The 23,103-nt window shown below is 43.8% G+C and overlaps 1 protein-coding gene across 1 annotated transcript in view; it reads right to left on the reverse strand.

Moving 5' to 3' along the window:
* Positions 1-254: 254 nt before the first annotated feature.
* LOC126438123 (dehydrogenase/reductase SDR family member 11-like) overlaps positions 255-23,103 on the reverse strand; it is a 106,179-nt gene continuing 83,330 nt past the window's right edge. Inside the window, exons 4-6 of the mRNA XM_050090489.1 lie at positions 19,227-19,356; positions 12,678-12,824; positions 255-693 (exon numbers count right to left, since the gene is read on the reverse strand). Of these exons, the coding sequence (XP_049946446.1) occupies positions 652-693; positions 12,678-12,824; positions 19,227-19,356 (319 nt within the window). The 3' untranslated portion in view covers positions 255-651. The remainder of the gene's footprint in view (positions 694-12,677; positions 12,825-19,226; positions 19,357-23,103) is intronic.

A 23,103-nucleotide genomic window follows, 5' to 3' on the forward strand; every position in this document is an offset into this window, starting at 1 on the left:
ACGATGAAGTATTACGCTGTTTTGATCATTAGAACCTTCGAAACACTAAAGGTTATTGGACATTTATTAGAAACGTCTCATATGTTGAACAATTCATAATAATTATAACAATGGAGAAGAGGGGAAGGAACACAGCGAAGTAAACGAAGGGAAGGTTGACACTGGGGTCGACAATTAACAAAAGAAATGGTTTTGCGACACTAATAATTAGCCAAGTAAGAAAATGAGTAATGCGTGTCACACAGAGTAGAACCACATCTCTACAATTTTTTGTTTATTTCTTATACATTTGGGATTAATAATGCGATAACAGAAGGTTACAAAATAGATACGATTTATAGAGAAACATTTTAGAACAGTTACCATAAAATCAGAACTGCAGGGTATTTCGTCAGCCGTAATGTTAACTACTCTATAGTCTATTTCTATTGGCTCCCTTGTACACATATCTCTTCCATATTTAATCAACACTTTGCATGAAACGGAGATGCAATTAAACATGTAAACTGTGTAAACATTTTTCTTTTTGTCTTGAAGCCTGTAAATGTCACTTGCGAAGAGTCTTAGCTGAAGCCAGTTACATACGACCGTTGTTTCAGTGGCTTTGTCTGAAGGAGACGACATACCCAAGTCGTTCTATTAAGCCTTTTTCTAGTACGGATTCCCCGTCGGACGTAGGATGATGTCATAAACCTGTAACATAAAAACAAACAGTATTTGTATTTCAATGTTCAGTGTCAGAGAAACTTAAGAGAATTTCATGTAATACTTAGACAGCATTGTTTGTCTTTTACTTAACGACGAAGAATGACAACTGTGTATCATGAGAATGTAAAACCAATAACGTAATTCATGGAAACCTTTGTTTGGTAACAGACATTTTGGTGAGCTTAGAGCCTTGCGTACGGGCAATCAGTAACTACGTAATGAATCAAGCGTCTGAGGTAAATGAGCGAACGATCGGTCCCTAGCCAGCCTGAAACAATTTGGTGCCAATGTTTATTTCATAACACTGCTGACATCAGTCAAAGTGAGCTTTGTAGTTAGTCTGTTCTGAGTAACAGATACATGCACGAGTCATTTGTCATATTAGAAGTGTTCAGTTGCACCTTCTGTTACGGAAGCATTGCTCGCAAGATTATTGTCTGTAAACTAAATAGTGTATTAATCAACATGTACCAGCCATGTTGCAATACAACATTGCTCATAGGGAGTTGGCAATGTTTGTTCTGATTGGATCTTATTCGGTTGTATGAAGTAAGGGTAATTTTCAATTACTAATGTTCTGCCAACTAGCTCTGCAGATCAAGAAATTGAAGAAATGTGTTATGAAATAAAAGAAATTATTCAGATAGTGAAGGGAGACGAAAATTTAACAGTCATGGGTGACTGGAATTCGGTAGTAGGAAAAGGGAGAGAAGGAAACGTAGTAGGTGAATATGGATTGAGGGGAAGAAATGAAAGAGGAAGCCGCCTGGTAGAATTTTGTGCAGAGCATAAAATAATCATAGCTAACACTTGCTTCAAGAATCATAAAGGAAGGTTGTATACATGGAAGAAGCCTGGAGATACTGACAGGTTTCAGATAGATTTATATAAATGGTAAGACAAATTTAGGAACCAGGTTTTAAATTGTAAGACATTTCCAGGGGCAGATGTGGACTCTGACCACAATCTATTGGTTATGAACTGTAGATTAAAACTGAAGAAACTGCAAAAAGGTGGGAATTTAAGGAGATGGGACCTGGATAAACTTACTAAACCAGAGGTTGTACAGAGTTTCAGGGAGAGCATAAGGGAACAATTGACAAGAATGCGGGGGGGAGGGGGGGGGGGGGGAAGAAATACAGTAGAAGAAGAATGGGTAGCTTTGAGGGATGAAGCAGAGGATCAAGTAGGTAAAAAGACGAGGGCTAATAGAAATCCTTCCGTGACAGAAGAAATATTGAATTTAATTGACGAAAGGAGAAAATATAAAAATGCAGTAAATGTAGCAGGCAAAAAGGAATACAAACGTCTCAAAAATGAGATCGATAGGAAGTGCAAAATGGCTAAGCAGGCTTGGCTAGAGGACAAATTTAAAGATATAGAGGCTTATCTCACTAGAGGTGAGATAGATACTGCCTACAGGAAAATTAAGGAGACCTTTGGAGAAAAGAGAACGACTTGTATGAATTTCAAGAGCTCTGATGGAAACCCAGTTCTAAGCAAAGAAGGGAAAGCAGAAAGGTGGAAGGAGTATATAGAGGGTCTATACAAGGGCGATGTACTTGAGGAAAATATTATGGAAATGGAGGAGGAGGTAGATGAAGATGAAATGGGAGATATGATACTACGTGAAGAGTTTGACAGAGTACTGAAAGACCTAAGTCGAAACAAGGCCCCGGGAGTAGACAACATTCCATTAGAACTACTTACAGCCTTGGGAGAGCCAGTCCTGACAAATCTCTACCATCTGGTGAGCAAAATGTATGACAGGCGAAATACCCTCAGACTTTAAGAAGAATATAATAATTCCAGTCCCAAAGAAAGCAGGCGTTGACAGATGTGAAAATTACCCAACTATGAGTTTAATAAGTCACGGCTGCAAAATACTAACGCGAATTCTTTACAGACGGATGGAAAAAGTGGTAGAAGCAGACCTCGGGGAAGATCAGTTTCGATTCCATAGAAATATTGGAACACGTGAGGCAATACTGACCCTACGACTTATCTGAGAAGAAAGATTAAGGAAAGGCAAACTTACGTTTCTAGCTTTTGTAGACTTAGAGAAAGCTTTTGACAGTGTTGACTGGAATACTCTCTTTTGAGCAAGCAGGAAAAGAAACAAAAGGAAAATTCGGAGTAGGTATTAAAATCCACGGAGAAGAAATAAAAACTTTGAGGTTCGCCGGTGACAATGGAATTCTGTCAGAGACAGCAAAGGACTTGGAAGAGCAGTTGAACGGAATGGACAGTGTCTTGAAAGGAGGATATAAGATGAACATCAACAAAAGCAAAACGAGGATAGTGGAATGTAGTCGAATTAAGTCGGGTGATGCTGAGGGAATTAGATTAGGAAATGAGACACTTAAAGTAGTAAAGAAGTTTTGCTATTTGGGGAGCAAAATAACTTATGGTCGAAGTAGAGAGGATATAAAATGTAGACCGGCAATGGCAAGGAAAGAGTTTCTGAAGAAGATAAATTTGTTAACGTCGAGATTGGATTTAAGTGTCAGGAAGTCGTTTCTGAAAGTATTTGTATGGAGTGCAGCCATGTATGGAAGTGAAACATGGACGATAACTAGTTTGGACAAGAAGAGAATAGAAGCTTTTGAAATGTGGTGCTACAGAAGAATGCTGAAGATTAGATTGGTAGATCACATAACTAATAGGATTGGGGAGAAGAGAAGTTTGTGGCACTACTTGAGTAGAAGAAGGGATCGGTTGGTAGAACATGTTACGAGGCAATAAGGGATCACAAATTTAGTATTGGAGGGCAGCGTAGAGGGTAAAAATCGTAGAGGGAGACCAAGAGATGAATACACCGAGCAGATTCAGAAGGATGTAGGTTGCAGTAGGTACTGGGAAATGATGAAGCTTGCACAGGATAGATTAGCGTGGAGAGCTGCATCAAACCAGTCTCAGGACTGAAGACCACAACAACAATGTTCTGTCTCGCATTCTTTAAAATAATGCCGTGTGATCTCAGCGCATCAGTACGTTTCTGCGAAACTGGTAAGCTGAGACATACGAGTAGCGAGAGAAATAGGGCACATTCCGCCGTCAGGAGGGCATTGCATAAGGCCTTTAACGTTTACCACAGCAATTTCATCGGGAGACATCTCAGAAAACCAAGAAACTCTCTTCATATGTAATGGGTAGCAGCAGAGCTGAAGTTCGTGTCCAGACACTCCTGAATGACACAGGATACAAAATTCGCTGTAGCAAAGCAAAAAACGAAATATTAACCGTGAATGTAAATGTTTCTGTACTAAAAATGGATTAGGCCCTTATTCTCGCCACCGCAACGATTGGTATCAGTGTTAGTACTGCTCAGATACAGATGGAAACGCAAATGTTAAAGCCTTCAACAGGCTCGTTTTCTTCGTCTTCGTACTCGAGAATAACGTTGTATTGGCCGTTGGCTATGGAACAATAGCTACCATATCCCGTGTAATAGTCATGCAGTTCCGCTACAGATTTTAGTGTCAAATCGCATAATGGCTATCAAATAATTTCCATTATTTGAATATCAGTTAATTAAATCTTTGGACAGTTCACAATGAGGAGAGGGGAAGCAGATCGTCACTGAAATTTTCAACTTTAAAAAGAGGGAATAGTGTCTGAGCACTCGCAGTGGTAACCCAGCCACTACTTTCATACAGTGATTCATGTCAGAGCATCACATAACACGATATTCGAACAAAATTGTAATGCTATCACAACGTACAGAAGGTAATAAGTTTCTTATGGTTGCTGCTGTTTGCAAGAACTATTCGTTCGTGGAAAGGCAACAGTAACCACTATAGTTTATGCCGATAATAACGGATGTCATAGTAATTGGAAAACGTTTTATTGTGAAAAATACGTGTGATGTAACTAAAGAGTATAGTAACAGTTCACTTTTGTAACACCACCACACCTTGAATTTATAAATTCAACAGTTACTTTTCTGTGCCATGGTTGCTGTGGCTTCGTTACCAAGTACTTGTTAATTTAATATTCAAAGCTGGCCAATTAGCTGTGTAATGTGAAAGTTTAAGCTGTTTGTCTGGGCACTGTCCCTGAACCTGCACAGTGGTATCACGTTGCCGTAATATATTGTTGCTTATTACATCCGAATTCTGCAACGTCGTTAGCCAAACAGTCGAGGGGAATAGACAGCAAAGCTCTCTCTCGTGGAACAACAGACATGTAATCAAGGAGAGCAAGCGCAATGCTCGCTCACCTTCACTGAATAGTAAGAATGGCCACCGAGATTGAACACTGTGCAAAATGGTAACACTGACAGTGAGAACAATAAGCTCAGGTGTGGAACAGAATAAGCTTACTATTGGTGGCTCACCTAACCATGGGAAAGATGTCGAACAATGTAAGAGATCTTTTCATTCAGTTGATTTATAACGCCATCAGATACAAATACTGGTTAATCATTTTATTTTAGTGCCATAACCTGATTTTGGCTGCCATGCCCGTCTTCAGATGGCTAATATTTTTCGTGACGTAGATGTTTTGCTCAACAGCATTTAGTCTGCTCCATAGTAAGTTTCAGTAGATTGCGATTTGTTTTGTTGTGGTCCATGTGGTTTTCTAGCTCGATGTAGATGTTCAATTCCTTCACAGGACACACAAGTGTCTAGCTCATGTGCTGTGCTGAACACGCATTTTAAGAACATTATTAAGTGTGCCACAGAAATTTGTTTACCATGTGTGTGATGCGGTAGAATTCAAAAACATACATTGATCTAGAAAACCACATGGACAACAACAGAACAAATCCCCATCCATCGGAAAGTATTGAGGAACTGACGACATGCTGTTGATCGAAACATCTAAGTAACGAAAAATATTAGCCGTCTGAAGATGGGAATGTCAGCCCGAAACCGGTTATGGCACTGAAAACTGAAATTTTTGGCTGTTTGAGACATTCACCAACTACCGTTAACGGCCGCGGAGTTCCCAAGATCCAACATAGATAAAACAACTCCTTTTAATTTACGTTAGGTCTGAGTACAACAGATTTTTTTCTGTTCTAATTGTCTGACAGTTGACAATTAGTTGAAGGAGGAAACACGTTTAAAAATATGACTTCACACAAAAATGACTGACACTATGGGGAAGGACCAAATTACATGGTCCGCAGCTCGTGGTCGTGCGGTAGCGTTCTCTCTTCCCGCGCCCGGGTTCCCGGGTTCGATTCCCGGCGGGGTCAGGGATTTTCTCTGCCTCGTAATGACTGGGTGTTGTGATGTCCTTAGGTTAGTTAGGTTTAAGTAGTTCTAAGTTCTAGGGGACTGATGACCATAGATGTCAAGTCCCATAGTGCTCAGAGCCATTTGAACCAACCAAATTACATGGAAGGCTGCATGGACAAAACTCAGCAAATTATCCTTACCGGGAGACGTAACGAACTCAGCGTTAGAGAGACAAAGTTCACAACATAAATGAGCAACTGACGTTGCTTGCCGGAACAAGCAGCGAGGTGCTCACAGTACAGATCGCCCCCACGATCAGTGAAGCGTGTGCCCTTTTGTATCCGGAAGATCAAGTGCCACGAAAATTACCGGGTGGTTATATCTAAACTTTCCCTACTTAACACGTTATGACACGGAAACTAATTACCGTACGGGTACCATACTTGGTAGCATTAATGCCCAGAGTATAGCGTGCATGATATCCATGCGACACACCCGCCACCGTACAGTTCCATCTATGGCCATTAGGTGCCGTGATCAGCCATCGTGATTCATAGTCACACACACCTGACCAATCGCAGTGCACTTGTTGACGTGACATGAGCCTGGACAAAATGAGCACGGCATTATTGCTGCAGCTCTGTCATCAATGCAACGGTAATGCTGCAGCTACACTTCGAGAATATCGCTGGCTGAACGGATTACGGAAGGGTCCTCTTTCTCCACCTGCTGAGCGGAATGTGCTGAAGAAGTTCGCATGAAGAGGAGAATTGGCCGTCGCTCCGGGAAAAGGTTGCACCACATGTGTTTCATAAAATCCCTATTGCTATGGTGGAGAGCGCTGCGCGCAATTCCCGATCGTCAGGCAGTGCGCGTGATGTGTCACGACAGTTGAACATCCCACGGTCCACTGTACAGAAGGTGCTTCGAACCATTCTCAAATGGTATCCGTACAGGATCCGTATCGTACAGCGGTTTGCACTATAGGACGCACAGCGACGTGTTTATTTCGCTCTCCACTTTCCGGCATGAATTGAAGTTCACGAGGGCTGGCCTTGGATCCACCTATGGACAGACGAAGCTCATTTTTCTCCGACAGGTCAGGTGAACGCACAGAATTGCCGAGTGTTGTGATCTTCACCTCCAATCAATATTCATGAAGTCCCTGTGCAAGGCCAACGTGTCACCACATGATGTGGCTTCACAACTACGTTCATGATTGGCCCATTCCTTTTTCAACAGGCTGGCGCTCAAGGACCAAAGACGTGCAATGTAACTGGTCAGCGTTACTGTGATATGCTTCGCCATCATGTCATACTCGCCCAATAGGACAGAGACGCACTGAACTCAACAGTTTTCATGCAATATGGGACCCCATCGTACATTGCTCGTGAAGTTCACCTGCTTCTCCGAAACACATTTGGAAACTAATTATCAGCGTATCATTTCCAAAAGCTTGGCCACCACGATCACCTGTTCTCACTTCCTGTGATTTCTGGTTGTGGGGCTACCCGAAAGAGAGAGTTTACCAGGAGAACATACACACACATGCTGATCTGAAGCGCAGAATATCAACAGAGGTAGCCAGCATACTTATGGAAAGGCTACTTTGTTGTGCAGAATGCAATCCTGCGCTTTCAGGCTCTTCTGGACATAGATGGGCGCCATATTGAGCCCGTTTTCTAGGAGTAATGGCAATGGTATGTAATGGTATGATGTACCGTAGCAGCCCATTAAAAGTGTTTCAATTTAAGTGATTCCTTGACATTAATGCTACCAAATTTGGTCCTCGTGCGGTATTTATTTTCCGTGCCGTAACGTGTTAAATAGGGAAAGTTTCACTGTAACCAACAGGTACTTCTCCCTCCTCAAAACACTACTTTCAAGGAACTATACATGGAGGGATGACTCAATGCTATGGCCAGTTTGACAAATGGTAATATCTATTTCACGAAAAATCAGGGGAAACAGCAGAAACTTCCCACTCTTTGCATAAAAAGATGCACATTAACAAAAGCAAGCTTCGTACTTGCCTAGATCAACGTTTCCTCGGTAGGTAAGTCTCTTCGCGCCAAACTGTGTTGAATGACCAAAATTTTAGAGACAGCGGTCTGCACCACAGAATCTAGGCTTCTGATGTTTGTGCAGCAAATGCAGTGGCGGTACAGCAACCCCTGCCCCTAGGTATGCCATGCGCCAGCGCTGTTCAGAAGAACTTCACGTGACGCTGCATACTCGCTTCCGTAACAACTGCCTGTCTCCCTAGTTCCGTATAGTTTCTAGAACGAAGCCGCTTTCTTCTCCACTCCGCTTTTACCGTTGGGCAGTGCTCGTGCCGTTTTGTGTAAGTGCAAACGGGTATCTTTGGAAGGCTAGCAACTCTGTTCTGGCAAATCCTGCTGCGTAAATGAAGTTAACCCCCTATGTCGTGTGTCGCAAATTCGCGTCACACTAAAGCGGCGCTAATAATTCGGAGGTTAGCCGTTATTGAGCGCCAGCGATTGTAGGTGTACGTTCCACACAGACACGGACACACAGTTAGGCGCTTCTGTATCTTTGGTGCCGCATCGAAGAAATGCAGTCAATGGAAGTTAAAGAAATATTTCTGTTGACTTTTAGTAGCTGAATAGTTTTGTGACCTATTTACGTATATACATACACTATAATTTATCACATGTTTCCAGTAATCCATACGAACATCTAAACTCAACACTTGACAGGTTATGTTTTAGTTTTATAACCACTACGACAGCGTCCGAAGCGACCATGAATTTTCTAAATGATTTTCTGGTACTTGCAGCTGACTTTTTAATTATTTGATGTACAACAATACGATTTCGACCTTAAGTCACTTTCAAGTATTTACAACGTAAGCATTATACGAGAGTTGCTTTTTAAGTAAGGGCCGTTTTTATTTTTAAAAAAGATACAAATACTTATGTAAAAAACTTATTTTCTGATTCTACACACTTACCTATTTTTCTACATAGTTGCCTTGTTTATTTAAGCACTTGTCATACCGTACAACTAAGTTTTTAATTCCCTCTTCAAAGAATTCGGCCGCCTGCTCCGACAGCCAAGAGTTCACGGCCGCTTTCACTTCATCGTCGTCATTTAAGCGCTGCCCACCAAGATGGTGTTTCAGGTACCGGAAAAGGTGAAAATCGCTAGGAGGAAGGTCGGGGCTGTATGGTGCATGGTCCAAAACTTCCCAGCCAAAAGAATCAATCAAATCCAGAGTCTTTTGAGAGGTGTGAGGCCTAGCGTTATCGTGCAGGAGCAAAACTTTTGTCAGCATGCCGCGCCTTTTGTTTGAATTGCTCTGCGGAGCTTCTTTAGAGTTGCACAGTAGGCATCTGAGTTGATTGTCGTTCCTCGTGGCATTAAGTCCACTAGCAAAACATCGCGCCGGTCTCAGAACACAGTTGCCATAATCTTGCGCTTTGACAGCATCTGTTTGGCTTTGACCTTGACGGGTGAGGTTGTGTGTCGCCATTCCATCGATTGTCGCTCGCTTTCGGGAGTGATATGGGATACCCATGTTTCATCTCCAGTGACAATTTGACTCAACGTGTCATCCTCTTCTTCCTCGTAACGAATCAAAAAGTCCAATGAAGTGGCAAATCTCTTTCCTTTGTGGTCGTCTGTGAGGAGTCTGGGTACCTACCGAGAACACAGTTTCTTAAAGTTTAGGTTTTCAGACAATTTTGTACAAAACCGATCTTGTGGAAATTCCAAAGGAAGAGTGGAAATTGTGAATCTTCTGTCCTCACGAATTTTTGTTTCGACTGCTGCCACCAAATCATCAGTGATCATAGAGGGCCGGCCTGAGCTTTCTTCGTCATGGACGTTTTGACGGCCATTTTTAAACTCTCTAACCCATTGACGCACTTTACCTTCACTCATTGAATTCAAGCCATAAACTTGTTAACTGGCGATGAATTTCTGCAGCTGATAGGCTTCTCGCGGTCAAAAAACGTATCACTGACCGTATGTCACACGCGGCGGGCGATTCAATAATCGTAAACATTATAAAGTAGCACAGCGATGCGTACACGTCAGCTACAGAGCTGCAACTTGCATCAGTGTGAACGGGAAGGATGCCGGCAAGTGGCGCGGTGGCTTGTTGCGGCGTCCGCGCGAACTACGGGACTATACGCGCGAACGGCCCTTACTTAAAGAACAACTCTCGTACATTGGATGCGTTTAACGTAAGAATTAATGGTATCCCACAACATACTTTGACGATTGCAACTTACTTCATGGAGGATTTGTTAATGATACATTGTCATGTTTTTGCTCCTGTGCATAAAATTGTCATAAAATGAAGTGACAATCACATGAATTCGCATTTGCGAACAATGGCTACAACCAGCTGTAGAATGGATTGACAATGAAAATTTGTGCCGGTCGACCATAGGTCTACAATCTGTACTCTCACATCCATTATGTATGTTCCTGTATAGATCTGACGTTGTGCTTTAAAGCCGCATGCCCGATATTGGCAAAATAGTTCAAATGGCTCTGAGCACTATGGGACTTAACATCTGTGGTCATCAGTCCCCTAGAACTTAGAACTACTTAAACCTAACTAACCTAAGGACATCACACACATCCATGCCCGAGGCAGGATTCGAACCTGCGACCGAAGCAGTCGCGCGGTTCTGGACTGAGCGCCTAGAACCGCTAGACCCGATATCGGGAGGTAAGTACGATGCTGCAGCGTCTGTATATATATATATATATATATATATATATATATATATATATATATATATATATATATATATACGCACACCATTGTTTATCATGTAGATGGTATCACTATATCGAGAAATGTGTTAAGTCCATTACTAAATGGATTGTTGTCACAGATGTGACATGCCGAGTTACACCCAACATGTGTTATGTAATTGGAACAGCGGAAAGTTCAACGGGACTGGAAGAAGGCCCAGGTCATAGCAATCTATAGAAAGGGTAGAAAATCGGATGCACATAATTACCGGCCAATTTCACTGACGTCGATTTGTTGTAGAATCATGGAACTTTGTGTGTTCAGACATAATGACCTTCCTAGATTCTGAGATGCTCATCTGCAGAAACCAGCACGGTTTTAGGAAACAACGGTCATGCGAGACATAGCCGGCCCTCTTTGTGCCTGATACACAACAGGCTCTAGATACCGGCTTCCAGGTTGATGCAGTATTTCTCGACTTTCGAAAGGCGTTCGACTCAGTTCCGCACTGTCGCTTGCTCCAATAAGTACGCGCTTACGGTCTATCCGATGATATATGCGGTTGGATAGAAGTTTTCTAAGAAACAGGGAGCAGTATGTTGTCCTGAACGGGGTGACCGAAACAAGCGTAACTTTAGGTGTGTCCAGGGCAGTGTAATAGGTCCTCTTCTTTTTACGATTTACATAAACGATCTGGTTGATGGTACTGACAGCGGCAATGGACTGTTTGCAGATGATGCTGTAGTCTACAGGAAAGTAGTATCACCCGAAAGTTGTGAACAAATCAATGAGGATTTGCAAAAAATAAATACTTGGTGTAATGACTGTCAGTTATCTCTCAATATTAGTAAGTGTAACCTACTGCGTATAAAATGGTTCAAATGGCTGAGCACTATGGGACTCAACATCTTAGGTCATAAGTCCCCTAGAACTTAGGACATCACACACACCCATGCCCGAGGCAGGATCCGAACCTGCGACCTGCAGCGCCAGAACCGCACGGCCACCGCGGCCGGCTACTGCGTATAACAAATTCCCATTAATGTACGAGTACGAAATAATTGCCCGGTCTTTGGAAGCTATAACATCCGTCAAGTATCTGGGTGTGACTATTCGAAATGATAAATGGATCAGATTACACAAGTAACGGGCAAGGCGAACTCTAGATTGCGGTTTATTGGTAGAATCCTGAAGCGATGCAGTCCTTCAACGAAGGAAATAGCTTACAATACGTTAGTTCGTCCAGTCTAAGAGTATTGTCTGTGTAGGACCCTTACCAGTTGCATCTGATTCAAGAGATTGTGAAGGTCCAAAGAAGAGCGGCAAAATTCGTGACTGGTACATTTAGCCATCACGAGAGCGTTACTAATCTCATAGAAAGTTTGAAGTGGTACAGACTTGCAGACAGACGGTGCGCTAAACGGAAGGGGCTGCTCACTAAATTCCGAAATCCGATCTTCAGCGAGGATGTAGAGCATATATTATTACCACCAACTTTCAAATCGCGTAATGATCATCATTCAAAGACAATGGAAATTAGAGCTCGTGCTGAGGCGTACAGACAGTCATTTTTCCATCGCGCAATCCGCGAGTGGAACAGACGGGAGGGGGTGGATATTATTTTGGCGCGAATTGTGCCCTCCGCCACACACCGCTTGGTGGATAGCTAAGTATTTATGTAGATATGTCTTGGATATGAGTATATACAAGATTTCACTGCCGGTTACAAAACGATTTTTTAAAGTTTTTCTTTGAAATCGAAACGTCTTTTATGAAGGGGTTAATCTGTATTGTAGAAAATTGTGCCCCCTTTCTGCTGGCACCATCTTATACAGCTTAAGGATAAAATCTGATATACCAGGGCGTGTACAGATGCATATGAAGTCACTACTGCCGCCACCGCCCCACTTAGTTCGCAAATGTAATGAGAAAGGAAACCGTTATTAGCGTAAGAGGTACCAACCGCAAAGCATCGTACAATGGCTCGCGGAGCGCATGTGTAGATGGAGAAGACAGAGCTGATACGAGATACAGGAGTGGCTTACCTGCACGCGTGGGTGCTGGGACAGCATGTAGATCGCAGCTTCTGCAACGTCTTCTGCTTTCATATAATTCAGCTGGTTATACAAGTCTTCCGTCCAGTTGGTGGTATTAGTGAGGATTTCTGTCTTCACCATTCCTGGGGATATTTCCTACACAGAAGGCAATATCACTGTAAATGAGTATGTTTGTGTATATGTCCATAATCATAATTCACAAGAAAAAAGATTACTGAAGTAAAATTAAGTCTGGAAGAATAATTGATTTGTCGTTCTTCTCTAACTTAATGTGCTTTCACTCCATAATTAACTACGTGAATCACTAAAAGCATTAAAGTAAATCCAAGACATGACCAAGAATAGAAATTAGATGTGCGAGTTTCTTTGGAATAAACCGCGAGTTTCGCAACACATTCTACAGGGCTATTACAAATGATTGAAGCGATTTCATAAATTCACTGTAGCTCCATTCATTGACATATGGTCACGACACACTACAGATACGTAGAAAAACTCAAAGTTTTGTTCGGCTGAAGCCGCAGGTTCCTGCCGCCAGAGCGCTCGAGAGCGCAGTGAGACAAAATGGCGACAGGAGCCGAGAAAGCGTATGTCGTGCTTGAAATGCACTCACATCAGACAGTCATAACAGTGCAACGACACTTCAGGACGAAATTCAACAAAGATCCACCAACTGCTAACTCCATTCTGCGATGGTATGCGCAGTTTAAAGCTTCTGGGTGCCTCTGTAAGGGGAAATCAACGGGTCGGCCTGCAGTGAGCGAAGAAACGGTTGAACGCGTGCGGGCAAGTTTCACGCGTAGCCCGCGGAAGTCGACGAATAAAGCAAGCAGGGAGCTAAGCGTACCACAGCCGACGGTTTGGAAAATCTTACGGAAAAGGCTAAAGCAGAAGCCTTACCGTTTACAATTGCTACAAGCCCTGACATCCGATGACAAAGTCAAACGCTTTGAATTTTCGGCGCGGTTGCAACGGCTCATGGAAGAGGATGCGTTCAGTGCGAAACTTGTTTTCAGTGATGAAGCAACATTTTTTCTTAATGGTGAAGTGAACAGACACAATGTGCGAATCTGGGCGGTAGAGAATCCTCACGCATTCGTGCAGCAAATTCGCAATTCACCAAAAGTTAACGTGTTTTGTGCAATCTCACAGTTTAAAGTTTAGGGCCCCTTTTTCTTCTGCGAAAAAAAACGTTACAGGACACGTGTATCTGGACATGCTGGAAAATTGGCTCATGCCACAACTGGAGACCGACAGCGCCGACTTCATCTTTTAACAGGATGGTGCTCCACCGCACTTCCATCATGATGTTGGGCATTTCTTGAACAGGAGATTGGAAAACCGATGGACTGGTCGTGGTGGAGACCATGATCAGCAATTCATGTCATAGCCTCCACGCTCTCCCGACTTAACCCCATGCGATTTCTTTCTGTGGGGTTATGTGAAAGATTCAGTGTTTAAACCACCTCTACCAAGAAACGTGCCAGAACTGCGAGCTCGCATCGACGATGCTTTCGAACTCATTGATGGGGACATGCTGCGCCGAGTGTGGGAGGAACTTTATTATCGGCTTGATGTCTGCCGAATCACTAAAGGGGCACATATCGAACATTTGTGAATGCCTAAAACAACGTTTTGAGTTTTTGTATGTGTGTGCAAAGCATTGTGAAAATATCTCAAATAATAAAGTTATTGTAGAGCTGTGAAATCGCTTCAATCATTTGAAATAACCCTGTACATCCTGAGTCACCACAATAGGCCAACCTTTTACAGCTAACTTGTCTCCATTTTAAATGGAAGTAACACTGCTGTATAGAATTGAAGGACGGAAGTAATTTTCGTATGCAGTGTGACTGCCACGTAACGTCTCGATAAAACTGACCACACACAAGACGAATCCTTATGGTACAACACAGAAGGTAACAAATGAGAAACAGAAATTACACATTCAAAAACAATAATTGCAATGAAGTCAGATGGTCCTCTAGACGTTACAAAGCACTCCATCTTCAGGCCCTAAGTGGCCCATTGGGACCATCCGACTGCCGTGTCATCCTCAGTGAGAATGCGGATAGGAGGGGCATGTGGTCAGCACACCGCTCTCCCAGTCATTGTGGTTTTCTTTGACCGAAGCCGCTACTATTCGGTCGGGTAGCTCCTCAATTGGCATCGCGAGACTGAATGCACCACGATAAACGGCAACAGTGCATGGCGGCCCGGATGGTGACCCATCCAAGTGCCGGCCACAGCCGACAGCGCTTAACTTCGGTGATCTGATGGGAACAGGTGTATCCACTGCTGTAAAGCCGTTGCCAGACGTTACAAAGGGCGGGACATTTTTCGCAACAGTGTGATGATCACGGTTATTTCAATGCCTGCTCTGCTACGTGCTCCCATACTGGCTATAAGATAGGCAAGCGGTTCTTGCCGTAGGGGTTCCATTCCTTCACCGGCACTGTGTCACTGTCATTTTTGCACGTAGACATTCTGCAATACGTCTCCCCAACGCGTCCCACACTTCCTTGATAGGGTTTAAGTCGGGAGACGGGCAAGGAAGTTCATTCGTGTGATACCCTCTCGTTGCAAGAACTGGTCCACACGCTCAATTCTATGCGGTCGCTGTGATCTGTAAAAACGAAGTCAGGGATGAATGCGCCCCCCTGTAGTGACGCACATGGGGAAAGTGTGCAATGTCACAATGTTGACCAATGTGTGTACCGTGTTCACAGATTTGGAGGTCAGCTCGCAATGCAACATTATGCCTCCCGTCACCTGGGACACCAAACCTATTACGAAGGTTGCCCACAAAGTAGAGCACCGCATTTTTCTCTCAGCCGAAAACAATGTTACGAATGCAAAGCGTTACGTATTTATTATCTGAAGTCTGAGTGAGCATGCAAAGTTTCCGTCAGTTCAGACACACAGCAGATCTGCAGAACAGTTTCAAAATGACATCTGTAAGTGATGTACCTACAAGCAACTTGCCGTCATTGAATTTCTTACTGCAGAGGAATAAACTCTGGGGAATATTCACGAACACTTGCATAAAGTCTACGGAGCGTCGGGGAGACCATCCACGACTGTCTTACCTGACCTAGCCCCCTTGGACTTCCACTTGTTTGGGCCATTAAAGGATGTCATTCGTGGAGGAAATTGAGGAGGATTAGGTGGTGGTTCACACACTGGAACACTGGTTCCGCCACCAGGACAAGGATTGGTACCGACAGGGCATACGCCCCCTTGTTTCGCATTGGAGGAAGGCCATAGAACGAGATGGGGATTACCTGGAAAAATAGGATGTGTAGATAAAATATTCTTTCGTTCGTGTAATTCCCATTATATTCAATAAAGAATTGTTGAAGAAAATAATGTGGTGCATTACTTTTTGGGCGACCCTCGTATGTTGAACAATTCTGGGCATACCCTCAGATGGCGAGTGGCGTAAACATGTAATGCTGCAAGGAACATCGTTAAACATGGTCGTTTTGGTGACCCCAGTGTCTGAAACATGGAAATGTGTCTTCCATGGCGCGTAACACGCTGGACGGCCGACAATGCCCCGCATACTTCAGAGCTCTTTTGCTGCCTCAGTACACGCGGCCACTGGCCGATGTTCCATACTGAACTGAGCGGCGAACTTTGTGGGTTCCAATAGACGAAGCAGATGGTGTGAACACATCTACATCCCAGCAGGGTGGGCAACAGAAAATGTACCATTCCCCATGCGCAACCATACAGTACTTTAGTGGACCGTGAAAGGTGGCTACACTGAGTCACAGCGCCAGAGATTGCGCCAAAGAGTATTATTCAGCCGCCTCCACTGGCAGTCCTTGTTGAGAAGTCGTGGTGGAGAGTGGTTGTCGAGATGTCGTCGTGGAGAGTGCTTATTGAGAAGTGGGCAGTGGGAGTTCTGATGTAGCCGTGACTAGTTGTGAGCATGTTGTATGCAGTTGTTCTGATGGGCTAGACAGCCGATGCTGTTCGATTGCGGATGTTGTATTGATCAGAGTGTATGTTTCGTCAATATATATGAAGGTAAAGAAAATTTTTTATTTCAAATGTCCTAACTAACAATGTCTCTTGGTCACAGGTTCAGTCAACTAAGCATCTGGCTTGTGTTCATGTATTAGAGTGTAATTCTGGTTTCTATGTGCAATTATCGTTTTTCTGTTTTTTTTAATTACTTCAGTGTAAATGGTGCTTAAAATACCTTGTCTTATTGAGGAAGAACCGTGCCAGATGTGTACGTTGAATCACACTTCCACACACAGAACAGTTACACTTGTGTTTTGTTGTTTCGTAGGTTTTATAGTTGCTGGGGACTTAATTAATTAATTAATTGTGTTAACGGAAGTTTTCCTTCATTCTTTGTTGTTATTCTATGCAGTCAGATTGCGTATTAATACCAGACAGGGCCAACCGGTTACGAGACTGCGTAATTGGATAAACGGCTACTAAAATCAAAATTATTTGCATTCTATTTATTTAATTAAGCCCCCATGCAACCGCAACGATCTTCCACAGGTAGCTGTTAAGACCATTCTACAGATACAGAAACAGTGGAGTACTCAGTCATTCTTCATTAATTGGTATGGTGTGCGCTCCATTATTTTCCTGATGCTTCACCACTTTCACTACCTGTTCCACATTGCCAACTCATACTGTCTACCTAGGACAGAGCCATGGCCGGCTTGCGCTGATGCCGTTGATTCTTTGGCAGTTTGTTCCGATCGAGTGGCGCCTTATTTACCTCAGAGTTACTACCATAACGAGTTGCTGACTTGCCTCCGCCAGTGGCAGCAGCAGCTAGTACTGCTGTACCATCTTTGGTGTGACCCCTCTATTTCCGTGTGGTGGTGTGTGTGGCAGTCGGTCGGATGGGACAGAGCAGCGAGGAAGCCTGCACAGCGCGAGGTGAGGCCGGAACCACTGGAGGCGTGCACGTGCAGTCTGATTGTAAGGCGCTAGCTGCGAGAGCTACAAAGTTCGTTGCCCACCGAACCTGGACACTGAAGCTGAGTGATCAGTTAACCTGTTATGAAAGCTGAACTGCTGTGACATCTCTTCATTCATCGCCTTTGTTGCTTCTTGGGCCATCCCCGCTAGCGGCAATGTATGGTGTGTTGGAGTCTTCTTCCTGTATGGTCCAACTATTAAATTGGTTGTTACTTATCAGTGAAGTGCACCAACGGTATTTTCTGCATTGTGGCCGTTAACGCCCCAGTTACCTGGCCCGGTCGTTGCGTAGTTTTCCGGCAGTGTCTTTTCCTCGCCGTATTGATGGTGCCCGGCACGGCGTGTAGTTCGACAGCCTTTTAATTGTTTGTTCATATTTTTTCTTAAGAGTGGTTATTGGGCCTTGGCTGTTTTTAGATGCCAATTTTGAAGACGGCTGATATTTTCGGTTGTCGTACCGTTGGTCGGGCGGAAGGGAATTGGTTAGGTTGTTGGTCGGTTCTTCAGCCGTCCCTGGGTCGGGTTGCCATTCGATTAACCTTACTCTTTGCTGGCTGTCTCACCTCACCTTACCTTACATTAGAGCTCCCTCCTCAGGGCGACCCTTTGAACACTTCTGAGCACCACTGTTCTGTTGGTTTTAGATTGTGATTTTCATTTCAGTCTGAAGTACTGTGCGACGCCTTCAGCCGTCTATTAATTTAGTTTGTTTTAATTTTAAAATAAGGCCTTCAGTTGACTTAAAATTTGAAGATTTATTTGTTTAAAAACTAAATTTTGAAATTTTTTTCTACCTGAAATTCTTGTTATTCAGGCCCTAAGCCCTGAGTTGTTCGATGTCTTGTGTGTGGCCTTCATGTGAGCATTTACGTGAAATTTTTTTTAAGTAAGGCCTTCAGCCGACTTTATTCTTTAAAGTAATTTTGATAACTTGTGTTCTGGCCTTCAGCCAATCTTGTTTTTGGTGTGGTTTTGGGCCTTCAGCCTAGGAGGTATTGTAAGTTCTCTTAACTAGGCCTTCAGCCGTATTGTTTTGATTTGATCCTTTTAAGGCCATGTGTAATTAAGTGGCTCCTAGGAAAATAAAGTTGGTGTGTTTCGTGCAACTAACAGTAGCTGATTACGGCCCCCTCCACGGTCATAACCTGATCCGCTATCCTTCAATACTGGATTTCAAGGACCTAACCCTTTGTGTGTTATCTAAGCTTTGAAAACATTCAGCGATAAAGAACCTGGTAATGATTAAGGGAGATGTGCCTACAAGGACTCCGCAAGGTACCATCCCAGTATCCCCAACATGATCTGAATTTCCTAACACCGATTACAGTTCATGTCTCGTGCACTGCACATCTGATCCTTGTCAGTATGATGTTGCACCACGATACTGACAGAAGGATGCACTACATGCAGTGACATCCATTACAGCTTTAATACTGGATCAGCTCAACATCAAAGGTATCAATTTGGCGCTCTTTTTCACGACTGTAGGCGTGATTTTTGGAATATACTTATACATTATAACAAAAGGCGAATATTACAAAGACGAGAAGAACATGGAGTTCTATGACGAACTCAGCTCACCCCAACGCGGATGTTGCTCTTCCTGGCGACGAGGTCCTTCCTGAGGCCTTCCAGGAGAACCCGCACTGCATGCTTGGTAGCGGCGTACATCGCGGTATCACTGTTAGCTGGCGGTGTGTGTCCCCAAAGACTGGAAACAGTTAAGTCTGCATCACATTTTCAGCAGGACACGTACAGGCTTTTAATTCAGTTAAATCTATTCCACTGAAATCAAAAAGGACGATGAGGCCCCTGATATATTTAACTGATATGTACAAAACACTTCGGCATCGTGAAACCATTGTATACAGTGACACGCTATCAATATTAAGTTAACACTATTTAACGTTGTGTTTTCCAAGCACCGAGAAACAATTCAGCCGGAACATTTATAGTGTAAAACTGTGATGCAAAAAATTTGAAGTAGGAAACTTTACCAACAGTATTGAAATACGGCGAAGTACGAAGAATGATAGGAAAGATTTGAAAGGTATTTACACATGAGCAGGCTACTCACATCATTGAAACAAAATAATTACACCCACTTCAGACTATAAAACAATTCGTAAATGTTCATCAGAAAAGTCTAATTTTCTGAGATTTGGTTTGTGGAGGACAAATTATATATTACTCCTGGAAATGGAAAAAAGAACACATTGACACCGGTGTGTCAGACCCACCATACTTGCTCCGGACACTGCGAGAGGGCTGTACAAGCAATGATCACACGCACGGCACAGCGGACACACCAGGAACCGCGGTGTTGGCCGTCGAATGGCGCTAGCTGCGCAGCATTTGTGCACCGCCGCCGTCAGTGTCAGCCAGTTTGCCGTGGCATACGGAGCTCCATCGCAGTCTTTAACACTGGTAGCATGCCGCGACAGCGTGGACGTGAACCGTACGTGCAGTTGACGGACTTTGAGCGAGGGCGTATAGAGGGCATGCGGGAGGCCGGGTGGACGTACCGCCGAATTGCTCAACACGTGGGGCGTGAGGTCTCCACATTACATCGATGTTGTCGCCAGTGGTCGGCGGAAGGTGCACGTGCCCGTCGACCTGGGACCGGACCGCAGCGACGCACGGATGCACGCCAAGACCGTAGGATCCTACGCAGTGCCGTAGGGGACCGCACCGCCACTTCCCAGCAAATTAGGGACACTGTTGCTCCTGGGGTATCGGCGAGGACCATTCGCAACCGTCTCCATGAAGCTGGGCTACGGTCCCGCACACCGTTAGGCCGTCTTCCGCTCACGCCCCAACATCGTGCAGCCCGCCTCCAGTGGTGTCGCGACAGGCGTGAATGGAGGGACGAATGGAGACGTGTCGTCTTCAGCGATGAGAGTCGCTTCTGCCTTGGTGCCAATGATGGTCGTATGCGTGTTTGGCGCCGTGCAGGTGAGCGCCACAATCAGGACTGCATACGACCGAGGCACACAGGGCCAACACCCGGCATCACGGTGTGGGGAGCGATCTCCTACACTGGCCGTACACCACTGCTGATCGTCGAGGGGACACTGAATAGTGCACGGTACATCCAAACCGTCATCGAACCCATCGTTCTACCATTCCTAGACCGGCAAGGGAACTTGCTGTTCCAACAGGACAATGCACGTCCGCATGTATCCCGTGCCACCCAACGTGCTCTAGAAGGTGTAAGTCAACTACACTGGCCAGCAAGATCTCCGGATCTGTCCCCCATTGAGCATGTTTGGGACTGGATGAAGCGTCGTCTCATGCGGTCTGTACGTCCAGCACGAACGCTGGTCCAACTGAGGCGCCAGGTGGAAATGGCATGGCAAGCCGTTCCACAGGACTACATCCAGCATCTCTACGATCGTCTCCATGGGAGAATAGCAGCCTGCATTGCTGCGAAAGGTGGATATACACTGTACTAGTGCCGACATTGTGCATGCTCTGTTGCCTGTGTCTATGTGCCTGTGGTTTTGTCAGTGTGATCATGTGATGTATCTGACCCCAGGAATGTGTCAATAAAGTTTCCCCTTCCTGGGACAATGAATTCACGGTGTTCTTATTTCAATTTCCAGGAGTGTATATATAAATGTTATGCCTCAGAGGTCGATAAACTTTTCATCAAGCATGTTTGGGAAATAAAAGCATTTCTTTCTGCGACTCCTTTCTAGTCTGGAGTCCTGGCGTCTTTCAATGGAGGCACCTCATTTTCAGTCTTTTGAACATGGCTGCACTACAACTTCGGTTACAGAACAGCAGGTGTAATAGACTATCAACCAGTTGCAATAAATGGTCTTTTTCAAATAACGCTTAGCATGGTTTCGACTGATTTAAACCCGTCTTCCTCAGGAGGACACACTTTGTTATAGTATTTTCAACTTAATGCCCATATATTTGGAAACAGCCTTAGATACCGTGGCAGGCAGAAACCACCTATTCGAACTCGTTGCCTTTCTATGACACCTGCTGTTCTGTAACCGTTGTTTTAGTGCAGCCATGTTCAAAATGTTGAAGTTCCTGCCTGACAAGGTGTGTAAGGCAGTTTCTACATATCCGGACGTCAAGTTGAAAATGGTTGAATACTTTGTCCTTCTGAGGAAGACTGATTTAAATCAATCAGTCAAAATCATGGTGAAGGTTATTTGAAAACCATTTATTGCACCTGGCTGGCTATTACACCTGCTGTTGTTTTCAATCATTTTAAGTGGAACGTAACACATTTCAGCTGCTTTTCCACCGCTCATTTCTTTCGAATCGGTGCAGACAAAGCAAGTTGCTGAATAACGTCATAAATATGGAACAACTGACACCTAGCTGGCTCCTGAAGTGTCTTTACAAACGAGTGAAACAAATCTAAAGTTGTATATTGGGAAAGTAGACCTGTTTCCACCACGCTTTCCTCTGTAACGTTGCCTATCGCTGTTACTAAACCAAAATGCAATAAATCCTTTACATCAGAAAGTGATTCTTCAAGATTTGTTCTGTGAAACTTAACAGTTTTGCGAAAATGTGAATGAATGATTAGACTTCTTAGACTATTACGTTGATGTCCTGATGAACCTCCGCTATAAACAGGGGAAAAGCAGTTACTTCAGATCAAGAGAAGAAGAACAAAAAAGAAGCCCCTAAGTAAATCGTGGTCAACAGAATCACCAGAAAGAATGTCGAAAGAAGTTTGATACTGAAGTATTGAATATCAGTTTTAGGTTTTGAGGCTGTTGAAACGATAATGAATACCACAATAGGCAGTTCGAGAGAACTTTACACCCTCAAGAAAGCAATTACAGAGGTTAGACAAACCAAGGTACAAAGGAGGCAAATATTTCAACAGATCAACGAAAAAAGGGAGTACAAATCAGTCACTCAGGAATGAAAACTCTACGAAGTGCAGTGAATCTGAAGTTGCATAGTTGGAGGAGAAATCGTAAAGCAAACCAGAAACAAATGATCATCTGAACGACCGATTCAGCATACCAGAGTCAGAACAGCCTTTAGTGATCGTTAACGTGAAGGCGTCAACACGGAGACTGCAAGGGAAAGGCGACTGTTAAAAGCAAAGGAGAGTGAATAAATCGAATTGGTACGTTTGGAAAATGTACGACGATGGGGGACGTTTTTGGTGACAAGATATAAGAAACGCGTGTCAATTTGAGACATCAAGTGAAGTATTAGAGTGATGAGTTTGACAGTTTGGAAAACTTGCTACCAAATAGGGCAGTTGGCGGAAAATGAGGAACAGTTATTCATATTGGTTTGGAAATTCAATGTAACTAGACACATACCATCTGACTTAACACCCACACAAGCACGAAGTTAGCAAGAACAGATAAATGTGTCCAGAATTACACCGTCAACTTGACAGTTCATACATTTTAGTTGCTGAGAAGATAATAACCGATGACTGGATGGCTTCCAGTTTGGATTCATG

This window comes from Schistocerca serialis, unplaced genomic scaffold (assembly GCF_023864345.2).
Source record: "Schistocerca serialis cubense isolate TAMUIC-IGC-003099 unplaced genomic scaffold, iqSchSeri2.2 HiC_scaffold_1260, whole genome shotgun sequence".
In the NCBI taxonomy this organism is placed as follows: domain Eukaryota; kingdom Metazoa; phylum Arthropoda; class Insecta; order Orthoptera; family Acrididae; genus Schistocerca; species Schistocerca serialis.